The sequence below is a fragment of the Octopus sinensis genome, linkage group LG2 (assembly GCF_006345805.1).
Source record: "Octopus sinensis linkage group LG2, ASM634580v1, whole genome shotgun sequence".
In the NCBI taxonomy this organism is placed as follows: Eukaryota; Metazoa; Mollusca; class Cephalopoda; order Octopoda; family Octopodidae; genus Octopus; species Octopus sinensis.
Window position 1 is genome coordinate 194,528,488 of NC_042998.1, and position 19,006 is coordinate 194,547,493.

Sequence of the window (19,006 nt, forward strand, 5' to 3'; positions counted from 1 at the left end):
CTATCCTTCACGTGTCTTTGATTCGCTTTATCTTCCATACTGTTATCAACTTGAATTGCCAGTCCCTCTGTAGGGTCAACATGAAGTGGCCCCTTTTTATCCCACGCATTTGCTACATTTAGTGGCTTCTCAGTATGTCTTCATCATTCTGAATTCACTTCTTGCCAATGACATCTTGGTTCTCTCTCACTGTCTCATAATCCAGAACATCTCATGCCTCTCATCTTCATGTTGCAAGACATATGCAAATCTCTTCATTTCAGCCTCACCCTTAGATAAGTATACCTATTGTCTAGCTCCCTACTTAGCTATTTAGTAATGATATTAACTACCACCATCCCTCCAAGTTTTCTTAGCCTCTCATAACCTTTACCACCTTATCAGCCGAATCATTCTACCACTATGTTACTTTTGGCTAGGTAGAGACTTTGCTCCTACTACATGTCTGATCTGTAGCCCCAAGTTGATTATCTCATTGAAACTCCCAGTTTTCATCTTAATCTTTCTCATATAAGTCAATCAGGATTTTTATAAATCTGTTTCCCAATTTTTTTTTTAGTTCCATTTTCCATGTCATCTTTCATTTCTGTATCTGTCTAGCTCTGACTCTGAAGTCATTAGCCACTGATCTAAGTTGCACAGTGTTTTTTTCACCAGGAAAGATTTTTATAGTTTACAATAGCTTTTGTGTTCCATTTCCTAGTGAGAATGTGATCTGTCTAACTTCTGTATTTTCCAGATTGATAGGTGATGAGGAGGTTGGATGGTTTCCTGAAGTGTGTGTTGCAAATTGTTAGATCAGTTGCATTACAGAACTCCAGAAGTCTTAGACTCTGCTCATTTCTTGAACCATATCCATAGTTTTCATCTATGGTCATGAAAACCATCAACATAATAATAATAATGAAATTATTGTATACAGTGCTCAAGTGCACCACAACTTGTCAAAAAGTGCATATAAAGTATATGCAGTAACGTACAAATGTCTGGAAAGTGAACAGTGTATGAGTCAGATACATGCTTGCGTGTGTATGGAGGGGAGAAAATCAGGTGTAGTGTTGGCAAATCTCAGGAAGCATGGAAGTTTTGAAGGATGCAGTGCTCCGACAACTAACAACTGATGCCGGCAGTTTGTTCCATGCTTCAGCAACTCTTAGTGTGAAAAAATGTTTCCGAAAGTCATGGGAGCTGTACTGTTTTCTGACTTTGTAAACATGTCCACGGGTGTTAGACGGGTGGAGTTTGAAAAGGTGCTCAGAGTTATTGTTTGTAAGATGGTTAATAATTTTATGGGTGTCTGCCAAGTCAGCTGCCAGACGTCGGAGTTTCAATGTATCCATGCCCAGGGAAGTAAGGCGTTCAGAATATGGCAAATGCCTGATGGAGGGTATTCTCTTGGTTGCACGTCGCTGAACAGCTTAGGCCAACATGTCCATTGAAGTCATCAGTCATGAAGATGAAGTCACTGTTGATCATCAATGAAGTAGTTTGCAGATAAGTCACATGTTCTTTTGTCAGACCTGCTTGTGGGGCATTCTTATCTTAATTATCCTGTTGCATACCCTGGCTACCTCAATCACTTTTTCTATCCATTTCTTAGCTAATAATATACCTACTCCACTCCTGCTGTTACTATTACTCACTCAGAAGAATCTGTATTGCTGTCTCTTGCTTGGTTGAAGATCACACAACCCACATCCACTTGTCTCCACTCCAGCATTTTCACAATCTCAACAGACCTATCTTCCATTATGCCTATATTTATGGTTGCCGCCCTAAAGTTTTGGAACCTACATTGAATTAAATAGATAAAAATCTTTAAAACAATATCAACATCTCCACCAGGTGTACATATATATATATATATATATACATGCACAACATCCTTATAAAATTGTACATAACATTCTAAAAGAAACTTAATTCTTGAAATCCCTAAATACATTTTACAAATTTAAATTGACATAAACGAAAATGTTAGCATCAAACCTTCGGATACGTTATTTCCAAATTCTTCACTTTTCTCTTTTTCTAAAACAGGAGACAAATTTCTTTCCTTCATGGATTCTTCTGGAACATTCTGATTTGTTGTTGGAATATTTAGTTGATTTGAATATACATAACTCTTTTCTTTAGGGATGTGAGAAATCTGAAATAAATTTTAAACAACATTAACTTTTTTTCATTTTTTTTTTTTGTCTGAAGAAATATAACAAGAACAATTTCAAATGTAGACATAAGAACTTGAACTTTGTGGAATGGTATAGTTGATTACATTGATATTTGACCGATGCTTTATTTTATCAGCCCTACCACAAACAGATGAAAAATAAAGTTTACCACAGTGGGATTTGAACTCGGAACATTAAGAGCTGTTACTCAATACCATCAGGCATTTTCTCCTCTACTCTATCAATTCTACCAATAATGTAAGTTATGGAACATAATTTTTGTTAAAAGCATTTGGTAATTAGCATTGGTAAAAAGCATTAGATCAAGATTGTTCAAGCCATTACAATCTCATCTGAAATTTGGACACAGTGTATCTAGGACTACATTATTCCAATGTATGCTCCACTTTTTTTATTTAGATGAGTGTGATTTTGAGATATGGCTGCTATTTCAAGCAAACCCACCAACTACATACTGGCTCTCTTATTTGCTTGTATTGTTGTTTTTTTTAAATATAGTATATTTAAAACTACACTATCCAATGTAACTTTCCATTTTTTAAACAATAAGGCATGCTTTGAGGGAAATTTTGCCAATAAAAATTATATTGTGCAATGAATATTATTTAGTAAACTACTGAAGTCCAATGTGATGTCTCCACTGCTCCGATTTTGAAAACAGTCAGATAATTTGTGGTAGTGTTTACATTTTCACAAGTAGTGTTTGGTGGGGATTTTCTCTCTTCTAATAATGAATTTGTTGTAAGTTGCAGATGGTTTTAATGCCTTTAATTTGTTTTTAATGTTGAAACAAGGAATTGGTTTTTTTAGTTTTCACATTTTGTTCGGTTTTTTAATCTCGGTTTACATGCAATTTTGAAAAAAGAACCAGTTTGTCATGGGATGTACAAGAAACAACAGCTAAAATTTCCCTTAAATCACACACCTTTGTATATGAAAATATTTTGAAATTTTTTTTTTTACCAAAAGACTTCTCACATCATTTTTAAGTGCATCGTGCAAAAAAAAAAAAAAAAAAAAAAATGTAGTGTGAGAAAAAGTAAAGATTTTCAAAAATATTTTTTCATAAAAGGCTTCTGCCGATTAATTACCAAGGCTGTGATGGAAAAAAATTGGAAAAATCCCCATCAAAATGGAGAAAATCAAACTTATGTGGGCATCCTGATCCCAAACTCCACCATTTATAGCTATTTATAGTAGTTCATTAAAATTTTATTGAAATGGTACAATGTCCCAAAATCTTAGAATTTCTTTAGTTTTATATCTACTACAAATGTGCCAAAACGCAAGTTCCTGTGGCTTGTACTTTTGGAATTAGTTTGGTCTGAAAACATCACAAAATCAACTTTGTTACATGCAACAAAATATGCTTTCCATAAATATTATTAAAATTGCCAAAAAATAATTTCCTTTTCAAGGATATGGAAAAAATATGGGCAACTTACTATCCCATGACCTATTAATTTGTGTAATTTGAAGATGATTAGCACCTCAGTTTCAAAAATATGGTCAATTGGGCAAGATTCTAGCCAATTTGCTGACCATCCAAAAATGGTCATATTTCCTAAAATATTTGTCCAAATTTCACAAATGAGGTATCAAAATGTTTCTTTTTGGATGCTCTCCAAGAATAAAGTACAGCAGAAGTTAGATTAAATATTTTCAAAAATTAATTCACTGTGATCCCTACATAGATGCTCTCTCTTGTTGTTGTTTAGTCCCAAGTGATCTCTGTAGGAACAAACTAGTAACCCTAGACATTCCATCCATGATCATTCCAACTTTATTTCAGTCTGTATGTCTAGGACTATGTTATTCAACATGCCCTCTCTTTTTAAGATGTGGTATAAGGAAGATTTTGCTGCAATTTCAAGGTCTAACAATTTTGTGGAGGCCTCCTAGTGGTCATGTGAGAGAAACTGGTGTTGGTGTGAAGGAAAGTACTGTTGATATGATGGTGATAATGCTTGTGTTATTTGAAGACAATTTGATTGCAACCGCAAATATAGAAACCAAGTTTTATATATATATATTATATATATATATAATATATATATATATATATATATATATATATATAATGGCTTGGTGAAATTACTGTTATCTTAAGGTTTGGTAAATATAATGGAAGATAATTTTTCACTGAAAAGGTCAAATAATACTGAAACATGTCATGAGTTGTTATCATTCATGTCAGAGATAAATTCATTCTCCACTTCATGTCCACATTCAATTTTTGAATAATTAAAACTTCAGAATTGTCTTACCTATCTATCTTGGCTAGAATTAATCGTTAAAAGATGTTTTTCTTCTATTCTTGCAAGAAGTGAAATTTTAACTAAAAAATGTTGTCTTACTGTTATGTTGTGTTAAAATGATATAAATGACATGATAAAATATGAGGAGATTTTATAAGTATTTATTTTGAGATGTTCTGTTTTTCTTTAAATATAACAAACAATTTAGTAAAATAACTTAGTTATCATGAAGCTAGTGTTAGGAACATAAATTGTGACTAAGGTTTCGTGGAAGATTTTAATTCAAAACTTATGAAAACAAGATATTTGTACTACAGAGCCAGAGCCGGTTTCAGGCAGGTTAGTATCGAAAGGGTTAAATAGAATTGGTTAAATGAAACAGTAACAAGTGATCTTACAATTAAAGGAAAATAACTCAATATATTATATTTAATAATATAATAATGAAATTATTGTATACAGTGCTCAGGTGCACCACAACTTGTCAAAAGTGTGTATAAACCATATGCAGTAATGTACAAATGTCTGGAAAGCGAACAGTGTATGTGAGAAATACATGCTTGCATGTGTATGGAGAGGAGAAAATCAGGTGTAGTGTTGGCAGATCTTAGGAAGCATGGAAGTTTTGAAGGATGCAGTGCTCCGACAACTTCTTATCTTAAGATGTAAAGCATATAAATTATTTTACACATAAACAATCACAGGGGTAGAGTACCCTCGTATTCTTGTAGTGTTATTCTGGCCAGAATGAGGACTCATTGGATTCTGTACTTTATTAGTTTTCTGATTACATGATCACTTTTTGTTATAATCTTGCCAGCTTATGGAAGTGGTTCATTTAGAGTAGGGTACTCTACTAAGCTGGGCATAGTTGGTTATTCCCAGTTTGTTCATAAGACAGTTGTGCTGGTCAATGTTTGAACTGACCATCAGCTTCTTTTGACGGTCGAATGTGTCACTGGTTTCTCCTGTCTTTCCTTTTAGTCATTGACCCAATCACATACAATGCATGTGGGGTTAATGCATGTGATGCATCCATGATAAGACGAGCATCTTGTAATATACATGCTCCAAAACCATTTTCTGAGCTGTCTACAAAAAGTATAATTAGTTTCTTGACATCATAATACAATAGACTTATGTATATATGGCAGCGTGGTTATGAAGTTCATTTTGCAACTGTGTATTTTTGGAGTTTGGCCCCAGTGCAGCATCTTGAGCAAGTGTCTTCAACTATAGCCTTAATCATCATCATCATCATCATTTAACGTCCGTTTTCCATACTAACATGGGTTGGGCGGTTCGACTGGGGTCTGGGAAGCTAGGAGGCTGCACCAGGCTCCAGTCTGATCTGGCAGTGTTTCTACAGCTGGATGCTCTTCCTAATGCCAACCACTCCGTGAGTGTAGTGGGTGTCTTTTTACATGCCACTGGCACAGGGGCCAGATAAGGCTGGCAAAAGGCCATGATTGGTTGGTGCTTTTATGTGTCACCAACACAGACGCCAGTTAGGCGGCGCTGACTTAATCTAACCAACTATTAGTGAACACGATAAGTAGAAGGAAATTATATGAACTTGTCATTCATATGTGTGTGTGTATGTGTGAGAAAAAGAAAGAGAGAGAGAGAGAGAATATGTGTATTTAAATGTCCATTCCCGTTGTTTTCATATATAATAATAATAATGAAATTTTTGTATACAGTGCTCAGGTGCACCACAACTTGTCAAAAGTGCATATAAAGTATATGCAGTAATGTACAAATGTCTGGAAAGCAAACAGTGTACGAGTCAGATACATGCTTGTGTGTGTATGGAGGAGAGAAAATCAGGTGTAGTGTTGGCAAATCTCAGGAAGCATGGAAGTTTTGAAGGATGCAGTGCTCCGACAAATTATTTAAAAATAAAAAAAACTGACATTGCTTAGATTCTCAACTGAACAATGTCATGTTTAGCAGACATGTGAGTATCAGTGAAATGATACTCGCAAAACAAGTGGCAGTTGGCAACAGGAAGAGTATCCAGCTGTTTAATCTTTGCTTCCTTATCAGATTGCCAGTATTACTGAAGTAAAAGTGATTTTCTTCATAAATAAACAACTGTCCTCATTTTTAAGCATATGAATCCATTAACAAACACCCAGACCAGTTTGCCTGGTTCTCAACAAAGAAACTACCTCATCAGTGTGTTAGTCTGTCAATCAAGCTATTTCATTCAGATTTGTGTCGCTAACTGTTGCTGTGAAATAAGATATATATATCCTTTATCATTTACTTGTTTCAGTCTTTAGACTGCGGCCATGCTGGGGCATCACTTTGAAGAATTTTAATTGAATGAACTGACCCCAGTACTTAATTTTTTTAAAGCCTGATATTTATTCTGTTAATCGCTTTTGCTGAACTACTAAGTTATAGGGATGTAAACACACTAACACTGCTTGTCAAGCAGTGGTGGAGGGAACAAACACAGACACGAAAACACATTGATGTATATTTGATAGGCTTCTTTCAGTTTCCATCTACCAAATCCACTCACAAGGCTTTGGTCAGCTTGAGGCTGTAGTTGAAGGCATTTGCCCAAAGCACTACACGGTTGGACTGAACCCAGAACTATGTGGCTGGGAAGCAAATGTCTTACCACACACATTACGTCTCTCCAGGATGTTGGAGGACTTGAATGTACCCATTACCATGTCAAAGGAGCCTTCTGGGTCAATTTGCTTGGCCCAAACGAACTCTTTACTGAAGAATAAGTTTTTTTTGACATGCATGACAATGTAAATATATCCTTATCACTAACTTCGGTGTAGGACCTAGTGAAGTCCAGTACCTTAAAAAGGAGCTCCCTTGATATAGAGAGGTAAATATCAAGAGGGGCAAATAGCCACATGCTAAATAAGTTTAGAAAGGACCTCACCTGCTAAATTTAAGCTTAGGGTACATATGTGTGTCTGTATACTTGTTCTGTCTTATCTAATGTGTCCTCTCGTTTATATAATGTTAGCGTATGACATTGAGATTTGAGTGTTATTTCCAGCAGGTTGGGCAGCTATACAGATTCTCACATACAAAAATACATGCATGCATACACACATACACACACACACAATGTTATTTTTTAATTTAGATTTTAGTTAACTGGTAGAGTGAGTGCACCTGTTTTTCATCATGTCAAAAAGGAGAGAGAGAAAGAGAGAGAGAGAGTGGTGATTTGAATGATAGCTTATGTTAAGCTGTCATTAACTTACCAACCCCCTACCACTGCATATCAATTTCTTACACTACTTCTTTTCCTTCTAACCCTCAAATATTCCCGACCTTCCACTTGGATTTTACTTTGATGACAGGTCTTCTGAAGCACACCATATTGCCAGTTGTCACAGTTCTTCGTCATTTCCTCTGTGAGGCTTAACATCTGAAAATCATTTCTCACCACTTTGTCCCACATCTTACTCTTCCATATTTAAAGATAAGCACTTGTGCAGTTGTCCTCATTCATATGTATTACATGACTATACAAGTGCAGTCTTCTCTCTTGCACACCTCAACTGATGCCTCTTATGCCCAATTTTTCTCTCAAAACACTTTGTCATACATGCATGCTGACAGTGCACATCATTTCTTTCAAACCATCATATGTCCTCTGCAGTCACAGCTCATGCTTCACTGCCATATAACATAGCTGTCTGCACACAGACATCATATAATCTGCCTTTAACTGTGAGGGAGAGGCCCTTTGTTACAAAGGTAATGGCTCTCTGAACTTTGTCCAACTAGCTCTTATACTAACAACTGTACTTTCAGAGCAACCTCCATCAGAGCTAATTTGGTCATATATATATATGTATTCAATGGGGATGAGGGATCAGTAATCTTTGCAAGCCCTTGAAGATTGATGAGGTTTGAATCATAAAAGTTTTCAATTCATCATTTGTTTTTATCATCCTCATTCTATGTTTATGCTCCATGATGGCCATGTTTGGATGGTTTGACAGGATCTTATGTTTCCCAGGACTACATTGTGTGCCAGTGTCTGCTTTGGCATGATTTCTATGGCTGGATGCCCTTTCTTTACACCAGGGGTTCCCAAAATGAGTGGTATTGCCCCCTTGGTGGAGGTGGAAGTTCCAAGGGGGTGTTGAAGAAAAGTGGGGTGATAATGGGGTAGTGATTCATGTAAAAAAAAAAAAAAATAATGGGTTCATTAGGTTAAGTTTTATTTGTGAAAAATACAGTTGCTTTGAATTTGCTTCAGAAAGAGGTCTGTGTTTGTGAGGGTTAGTTGGGGTGGGGGCACTAGGGATGTGGTCAGGGTCTCAAGGGGGTGGTAGCCCGAAAAAGTTTGGGAACCACTGCTTTACAATATGTACTGGGTGTTCTTTTATGGCATTGGCTATTGAAGTTGTCATGCAATTTACAAGACTACAAACCCAAGGGAGAGGTTTGGTTTCACGCTAGGGAGTGAGGGATTAAATTATGAGAGAAGAGAGGGTGCAAAGCAGGTTCTTGTAGAAGAGCTGCATGGTTAGTCACATTTATTGTTAAGAATTTACATGGAACACGACTGTTCCGAAGTAAGAGAGCTAAGTGACATTGGAGAACCCTGTTCAACATGGCAGGATGTGTGCTTAGAGAGAAGCAAGAATTGCCCTTAACAGTGGTAACAGTTCTATTTTAGATGGTTCTTTTTAAAACATAGCATTTCTACCTGTTCCTTTCAAAATAACATTAATAATGAAATTATTGTATACAGTGCTCAGGTGCACCACAACTTGTCAAAAGTGCGTATAAAGCATATGCAATAATATGCAAATGTCTGGAAAGTGAACAGTGTATGAGTCAGACACATGCTTGTGTGTGTATGGAGGGGAGAAAATCAGGTGTAGTGTTGGCGAATCTCAGGAAGCATGGAAGTTTTGAAGGATGCAGTGCTCCGACAACTAACAACTGATGCTGGCAGTCTGTTCCATGCTTCAGCAACTCTCAGCGTGAAAAAATGTTTTGAACTCCTACCTTCAATAGTATCTACTCTATAACTCTGTCTGCCCTCCCACAATTATAAAGTTGTCCCTCTCATACTTTACCCTCTCTCATCATCTCATGTAGAGTCATCATATTCTCTCTCCTATTCTCCTTCAAGTCTTGGGAGGCTTTGAGCCTCTTTAGTCTTGCTAGTTGCAAGGCCATCTCATTAGCGCTGGTGCTACAAAAAAAAAAAAAAATGAAGCAACTGGTACACATTATAATGTGGTTGGTGTCAGGAAGGGCATCCATCAATAGAAACCATACCAAAAGAGGGGAATTTGGAGCATAACATGGTCCTGTGGCTTGCTGGGTCCAGTCAAACAGTCCAATGCATGCCAACATGGGAAGTGGATGTAAAATGATGATGATGATATATACACATACCCATGCATACAAACACTCATAGAGGAATAAACATAAAACACTGTTATAAGGTCTTAAAGAGAGAAATCAAAACATTGTCGTGGGCTGAATATATTTATTATGCTAATTTTCAATTTACCAGCTTCGTTATTGAGTTTGATGGAAGTATGAACAATGTTTGGACTGGACTGCTTTCTTTTTTATGAGCTTTCTCAGGTCACATGATTTTTTTATACTTGATACTGACTAGTGTTCATTTTTTCACAAAATGTATGTGTGTTGGGGGTGATAACTAGATTTTAATCAATTTGGTTGCCGCAGTTTCTTCAGGCAGAAATTATTTGAATCCAAATTAAGAGTTCAGATTTTACTAAGGAGCTGCACAAGAAAGGTCAGTGATCATAACTTTTGTAGGCCCTAAAAATTGTCATTTGTTGATGGTTTCATATGGCTGTTATGGAGATATCTAAGAGCTTGTGTATAATACGCACCCCTTCTCTAACTTGAGTCAAGGAGGTCTATATAACGTCCTTGGTTTGTAAAAATGTATACGGTAACGTCCTTTATTATTGCCTTCTTGCCTCCTTTATCTTTGGTATCTGTATAATTTCATCTTTATTTCTTCTCCATAACCTGACATTGCTTTCGTCAACATCAAATTTTCTTCCGGTGGCCCTATTACCATGCTCTTCAGCATATGATATAACTTCAAGTTTAAACATAGCTGAATAAGATCTACAAGGTATTTTATGAGCATGTAATGTATAAAATGTTTTATTGGAGATTAATGTACAGGTTTAAGTCCTGCTTATAGAAAACCCTAGTAAAGACCCACAGTAATTTAATTAAGTATCTATTGTTTGCCACGGTAATGATGCAAACTGCCAATACAAACAGCAGGATGAACTATTTAGGGCTAAACTATTAAGCACAATTTGTGTGTAATTAAGCCAACAGCACCTAGTCAAACAAACACTTCCGCGCATGCGTAATACAATAATGGTGATGCCCTTAATTGTTATATGGAAATGTAATTATGCTTGCAAATTGTTTTTGCTATATGTTATTCTGTGTTTTGAATACTTTTATTTTAATAAATGTTGCTTACTGCAAGTTATAGATGATTCTTTTATGACTTCATTGCTTTCAGGCTTAGCTTAAGGTATTTTCGCACCCAACATCACAAAATGCGTCTGAATAAACATTGCCGGACAGCAAATAGAGACTCAGACATTGCTTAGAAAATATTTTTCATTTTTAACCTCGTATGCACTAGCAATTTTGACTTTTAAATTTTGGGGAAAAAATGCGAATTATACTCAAGGATTTACAGTAATGTTTTTTGTCCAGACTCTATAACTATTTGATCTTTAATTTGCAGTTGCCATTCCTTTTATATTATTAGATATATTTACATAAAGTTATTATATTCCACACCTAACATGGATAATGGAAGTTGTGTGTAGAAGGCATTGGTTTCGCTTGAGTTTTGCATCGATTCAATGTATCTGGCTTGTTTATTGTTATTTGGTGTTATGCTGGTAATATTTATATATAAAAGTGAGGTTGTGTGCTGTCTGTCTCCTATGATTTAGATTCCTAACTACTCCCACATTTTGCGGTGCAGTTTAACCAAAACCGGGTATCTTATAGTCGTGATTCATATCGAGCCCTTCTGGGTATTAGCGCGTGTCTACGATGAGCCTACAATTTAAAAAAAAATTTACCATCAATTTTTCCCATTTTTAATGCATTTTTGGCATATATAAGGGAAGTAACTCTCTAAAAATTTATTAAATCTCAGAACGTAAAAAGCTGCAGTAACACCCCCTCCCTTTGTGGTTAGCCATATTGAGATGGCTATTATACTTTACATCTCTAAAAATGCTTATATAGTTATTTCCCTTACAAACCCGAGCGATACTGCTAGTGTATAATAATGCTCTTCATAGATCATCACTGTTTGGACAGTTGTTATGTATTTAGTGTCCAGTTCACCTGCACTACTAATAATTCTCTGACAATGATTTCTTTATAGTGTTATGGTTTCTATATTGGGCTTGCAATTGAAGATAACTTTTATACTGTTTTTGTCAAATTATTTGTAATATCTGTGTCCATTGGGGAAATGTTTTCTGATTATTTCTCATCTGTGGATATACATCCCAAATTAAGTGCTTAAATTAGTCACACAAATATTTAAATTTACACAACTATGCAAACCATTTAGCATGCAAAAAGTGTTGAAATAATTAAAATAATGATAATAAAGTATTAAGTACACAGCATGTAGTTCTTGTGTTTTTTGCAATGTAGTCCAGGTTAGCCATGATTGAGCAAAGCTATGTCAGTCGGGTGTGACTTACAGATCTATGATTCCAAAGAAACCATACCTTCACTTAGCTGAGAACCATACTACATATTCTGACATGCAGCAGTTAATTGTACAGAGTGCAGTATGACAGTCTAGACATGTTGCACCCTCTCCATCATCCATTTTAATTTTGTATGCCTGTAGATTTTGATGGTCACCACAGCAAAGACAGGCCACTTGTTATTTTTTTAACGAGATTGTTGTCAAAAGATCGTATGCTGGAATTAATGAATAAAGAGACTAATTTAGAACAGACAACCTAATTAAGTTGGTGACAGATCTTAATGGAACTGGAATATAATTAAAACATTATCAGCATTGTAAAGTATACTAGCCATCTCAATATGGCTAACCACAAAGGGCGGGTGTTACTGAAGCTTTTAGCCCCAGGAGATCATCGTCTTCAGCTGGCTTTAGGCACACTTTCTGTGCCCTTATGGTATTTGCAAAGGGAGGTCATCCCTCTCTCGTAAACCTAAGTATCACTTAAAGCCAGCTGGAGACGATGATCTCCTGGGGCTAAAAGCTACAGAAACACCCACCCTTAGTGTTTAGCTATATTGAGATGGCTAGTATACTTTACATTGTCGAGCGGTTACTGTTTACATCTCGTTCTGAGATTTAATAATTATCAGCATTATTTCTCAGTAAATGCTTTACAGTTCATAGGACATACACATAAGCCAAAAATGAAAAATTATTGTAATTTTTACAGTAGTCGTTGTTGGATTGGGTAGGCTTATGATAACACAATAGTAAATTGAACACGTAGCATATCACAGGTTTATCAATCTGGATATTTTATGCTTCAGTCTACCCTGAAACCATTCTGCACCCTTCACCATTCAGTGAGTGGCTTGTTGGGAACAGAGCAACAGTCAGGTCTTCTATGGTGTATAGAATGACAATTACATCGTATTATATAGAGTACACCATAGTAGTCAGCTCATGTTGTCATCATCATCATCATCGTTTAACATCCGTTCTCCATGCTAGCATGGGTTGGACGGTTCGACTGGGATCTGGGAAGCCAGAAGGCTGCACCAGGCTCCAGTCTGATCTGGTAGTGTTTCTACAGTTGGATGCCCTTCCTAACGCCAACCACTCTGTGAGTGTAGTGGGTGCTTTTTACATGCCAGGTGAAGCTGGCAACGGCCACGATCAGATTGGTGCTTTTTACATGCCACCGGCACGGAAGTCAGTCAAGGTGGCGCTGGCATCGGTCACGTTCAGATGGTGCTTTTTACGTGCCACCGGCATGGAAGCCAGTCGTGTATTGTGTGAAATAGAATGGGTATCAAACCATACTGTCTAGGGTACAATGTAGTAGTCAGGTCACAATGCGTGAGATGTAGTATATTTGTGGAAATGAGTTGTGTGTGGTACAGAGAAACAGTGAGGTCAAGTTATGAGGAATGTTGTATGGTAGTGAAGACATGTGTAGCAGTCAGGCTATGTATGAGATACAGTGTGGCATTCACAGCCAATTGTATGTAGGGAAGAGAGCGAAAGTCACACCCAATTGCATAAGGTACAGTATGGCAGTCATTAAAGGTTGTGTATGATGTATGTATAGTAGCTGTCTGTTAAGGGGAAACTCTTCTTACCACTTGTACAATAGCCTAAACGATTCTAGGTTACTGGTTTCATGCATCTTTCTTCCTCCTATCACGTATACTACGTTCCACTTACTCTGGGACTTTTTTTCTGTATAGTGAGGTCAGGTTTTCTATGAACAGATTGGAACTCAACATTGCATGTAACAAAACACTCATCAATTGTAAAGTTCTCTTCTCTTCTTGAAGTGCTACATTGAGTCATCACCATTATTTACTGTCCCCTTTTCCATGCTGGCATGGGTTGGACAGTTTGACAAGAGAGCTCTTGGAAAGTGAAAGGGAGAGGAAGAAAGAGATGTGAAGTCCAGGTACAACGTGAATAAGACAAAGTAAAAAGTGCACTGAACGAAAAGAGTGTGGTTGATGATTAGAGAGATGGGGAATAATCTGGATGCAGAGGATATCAGTCCAGTGTAGTAGGGAGTGAAGAAAATAGGAGATGAAGGCGCAGGAAGGATTGACGAGCCTCAATTCTTCTGACATGGACAGGTCTTCTCAAGCACAGCATAATGCCATTCATTTCAGTCCCTTGTCATCTCCTCTGAGAGGGTCAATATCTTGAGGTCAGTCTCTACCACTTTGTCCTACATCTTCCTAGGTCTGCCTCTTCCACATGTTCTTTCCATGTTTAGTGATCCGCACTTCCTTATACAGCTGTCCTCACCCACCCACATCACATGACCATAGCAGTGCAATCTTCTCTCTTACACAACACATCTGATGCCTTTTATGCCCAAACTTTCTCTATGCACACTTGTACTTTGCCATACATGCACATTGACATTGCACATCCATTGAATTCATACATGAACAATAAATATATTTGCCAGATATACGGTATAGGGATGATGACAAGATTTGAACCAGTGATATTTTTGCCAGTAGTTTGACACCAATTCACCTCAAGCAGTGGATTTAATTTGGTTCAATTATTTTGTAAATTCATAAATGTGCAGAATTATGGAGAGTAGGATAATTGTTATAAACAAAACTGATGATAAAACATCAGAATTTATGATATATTCAAGAGATAATCCTAATTTTGTCTAGAGTGAAACTATAGTAATTCATTTTACTCTAATACATCCCACTTTTGCTTTGCATCTATGTGTGTAACCATATTTCTCTTGATATATGGTCAGTATTTCAACATATGTTGCTCTAGCAACCATCATAATTTCTCTATATTTATGGCTAATATTTCAGTGCATTTTATAATTCAAATTATTTTAGCTACAAATGTCTGAGAGAAACTGAGTTACTATAAACTGCTGTGTGTGTGTGCACATGCATGTGTACGCATACATGTATGCATGAAATATTTGTTGCTATGTATATATATATATATATATGTGTGTGTGTGTGTGTGTGTGTGTGTGTGTGTTAGAAGAGATGAGGTACTCAGAAATCCAGTTGGTTTTATATTTACAGATATTTATTAGTATGATACAGGTTTTTATACATCATATATCATATATTAGTGCTTTGAAGACTCCACTTGAATGGACGAAAGCGCTAATATATGATATATGATATATGATGTATAAAAACATGTAACATACTAATAAATATCTGTAAATATAAAACCATCCAGATTTCTGAGTACCTCATTTCTTCTAATATAAAATACCTGTACATCATCTCCAAACCTTCTAATATATATACACACACATATATATATATATATATATATATATATATATATATGGTCAGTATTTGAATGTATTTCATACTACTGTTATAACCATAACCTAATTAAGAAATTATGTCCAATATATTTCTAGATATGTGATCAATATTTGGATTTCTTTTGCAATATTCCATTTTCCAATATAACTCGAAGCTCATGCAGAACATGACAAGTTGAATAGAACTTGATTGTCTACTTAGTATTTACAAAATTGGCAAAAAAAAAAAAAAAAAAAAAATTAGTGAAATTTTAAAAATACTCTTTTGTTAGTAATCATTGCTAAAAGTAATTGTGCTCTGGTAACTTCAGTAATTTCTGAGACATTAGACTGACACTCAAGCACTGGATAAAAATAGAACGATAGTGGTTGTGCACAATAGTTCTACAATGACAGTGCATTGGCAGGATGATAATGGTGATATCATAACCATTTTGTTTTAGGACTTAAACCAGTCTTCTCTTTTTAAGTCCTCTATGACACCACTTAGACAGAATACCACATCTCCTCCAAAATATATTCATATGTAAATATCAACAGCACTCATAGATTCATAAGTCCCTAGCAACTATCATCATTTTTCACTATTTCCGCCTGTAGCAAAATGTGCCCCAACATGAGATAGTTGCCTTCATAGTTTGAATCTATGTTATTAACCATGTCTCATGTTAGTTTCATCAACCGTACTCTTCTGTGCTTGCTTAGGATATATTGGAAGAGGGTATTAATCTTGAAGTTGTCCTTCTCTTAGACTGATTGCTTTCACCACAGCTAAGGGGTTTGATCTACTCTTACAAAAATCTATTAAACCCATAGATGGTACCCTCACAGGTCCTACCATTCTGGATCAGTATGGACTTGGGAATGATGGTAACTAAGGAGAAACTCCACACTCCCCACAACTCTACAACTCCCGAACTGCAGCTTCACCACCGGATGGATACAGTTTAATATCATACCCAGGACGTTAAACTGTCACACTTATGCTTTGCCTATTTGCACTGTAGCCATTATCAGAACTTACAGGAATAAAAAAACAGATTGGACAACAATGAAGCCACAACAATGCTCTGACTGAACTCCATATGACAAATCACAGTATGTCAATGTGCAATATGATCCTCAAGAAAGAAGTATGGTATGTCTGGGGCACTGAACCTGTGGGTCTCACCTTATCATTAAACTGAACAGACCTACATAGAATGTCTTCCCATAGGTTAGTAACAACACTACCTGCTAGAAATAGCAGCCAAATCTTTTCTCAAAATCTTTTCTTAAAAAGGGAATAATAATAATGATAATAATAATAATAATGAAATTATTGTATATAGTGCTCAGGTGCACCACAACTTGTCAAAAGTGCGTATAAAGCATATGCAGTAATGTACAAATGTCTGGGAAGTGAACAGTGTATGGGTCAGATACATGCTTGCGTGTGTATGGAGGGGAGAAAATCAGGTGTAGTATATTAGATAACGTAGTGGAGCACCATCAAAGTAAAAAAAGACAGAATACTCACAGTTGGAATGCTTTTCTGGTTTGCTTGCGGTTAGGACAGCTAAACAATAAGCTTGCATATTATATTTTGCAGCATAGATATTTGTCCAGCTTGTGTATATAGACATCCATAATGTTTCAGGGACGACTTTAGGCGTCAAAACCATAGTTTTAATATATATTGTATAATTACTTTTGGTTACTTTTTGTCAAAGCACCACTATCATAATGATCACCATTACTATTATTATTCTTTATTAACTAATTATGGTATTTTAATGAATTAATAGATTTAATTTTTAATCATGTCATGGATTTGTCTTCTGAGGATTTATATATATATATATTTTTATATACTTTTAATTAAATTTCTGAATTCCAATAGATATATCAAAACGCTTGATTAAAGAAAAACTATAAGATTCTAATTTCATATAAAAAGGAAGGTGAATGAACGAGAAGATGCTTAGCGGAATGATTGAATTGAAAGGGAGCACGTAAATATAGAGAAAAAAAAAGGGGAAAAGGTGAGGGTAAAAAAAAAAGGGATAAATATAGAAAGAACAAAAAAAGGAAGATATAAATGAATAAAACCGAGAACGAAAAACAAGAAAAAGGTAATTGAAGTATTTATATACACATATATGTTCGAGAGAAAGCGGATATTTAGTAGAATATTCGAGACAAAAACTGTCAAATTGAGGTGGGCTGTAATAAACAATCTAAGTGGAAGTTAAGAAAAGAACAAAATGAATAAACTTGCTTACTGGCCGCTTTTGACTGTCCATCTTTAACATTGTCTCTCTCTCTCTCTCTCACGCGCGCGCTCCCTCTCTCTCTCTCTCTCTCTCTCTCTCTCTCTCTCTCTTTCTCTCTGATCAAATTTAATTACTGTTTACAATCCCGCTATTCACCGCCATTGTTGCATGTCAACAGACGTTGTCATGGAGACCATTTAAACATTATAACAAGTCGCTTATTTTACAGCTTAGTTTCGTATCTATTAATCGCTCGCACTTTTTCTGTTTTTCTATTTGCGTTAGTTTCGCCCGATTAAACAGATAAGAAATTGGACAAAGAAGAAAGTGCAGAACAAATAAAAGATAAAAGATAAAATAATCGTTGGGTGGCTACAACTACCCTTTGTAGTATTTACATGTGAGAGATGTGAAAAACGAGCTATAGTGAAGACAAAAAACAAAAACAAAAAGCACTTAGAAATTTCCTGGTAGCCTCAGTGCTACTCAGCACTTTTGGAAGGGGATGGAACGGTGGGGGTCGCCAATCGACAGTTACTCTTTTACTTGTTTCAGTCATTCGACTGTGGCCATGCTGGAGCACCGCCTTTAGTCGAGCAAATCGACCCCGGGACTTATTCTTTGTAAGCCCAGTACTTATTCTATCGGTCTCTTTTGCCGAACTGCTAAGTTACAGGGACATAAACACACCAGCATCGGTTGTCAAGCAATGCTAGGGAGACAAACACAGACACACAAACACACACACACACACACACACACTTATATACATATATATATATACGACGGGCTTCTTTCAGTTTCCGTCTACCAAATCCACTCACAAGGCTTTGGTCGTCCCAAGGCTATAGTAGAAGACACTTGCCCAAGGTGCCACAGAGTGGGACTGAACCCGGAACCATGTGGTTGGTAAGCAAGCTACTTACCACACAGCCACTCCAGCGCCAGGAAAAGAATGTCCTGTAGTGCAAGCTGTGTGTAAAATAATACTTTTGTTTCTAACATAGCAACAAGGCCACAAATTTGGGAAGGAAGAGATGTAGGCGATTAAATCCACCTCAGTATTTGACTGGTTCTTTATTTGATCAAATTTAGGAGAATGAAAGGTAAATTGACCTCAGTGGGGTTTCAATTTGGAATGTAAAGAGCTGGAACATGACCTGCTGTGCTTGAGGAGACCTGTTGAGTCAAGTACATCAACATCAAAATAAATATCAAATGGAAATTGTAGTTGT

The 19,006-nt window shown here is 36.3% G+C and overlaps 1 protein-coding gene across 3 annotated transcripts in view; it reads right to left on the reverse strand.

Annotated features, from left to right (window-relative positions):
• LOC115232429 (coiled-coil domain-containing protein 181) overlaps positions 1-17,967 on the reverse strand; it is a 50,338-nt gene extending 32,371 nt beyond the window's left edge. Inside the window, exons 1-3 of one of the 3 annotated variants that reach the window (XM_036500617.1) lie at positions 17,875-17,966; positions 17,781-17,830; positions 1,990-2,149 (exon numbers count right to left, since the gene is read on the reverse strand). In XM_036500617.1, the coding sequence (XP_036356510.1) occupies positions 1,990-2,149; positions 17,781-17,810 (190 nt within the window). In that variant the 5' untranslated portion in view covers positions 17,811-17,830; positions 17,875-17,966. Of the gene's footprint in view, positions 1-1,989; positions 2,150-17,035; positions 17,254-17,780 lie in introns of those variants that run through there. The other 2 variants (XM_036500618.1, XM_029802300.2) reach the window with 2 other exon arrangements.
• Between the last annotated feature and the right edge of the window lie 1,039 nt (positions 17,968-19,006).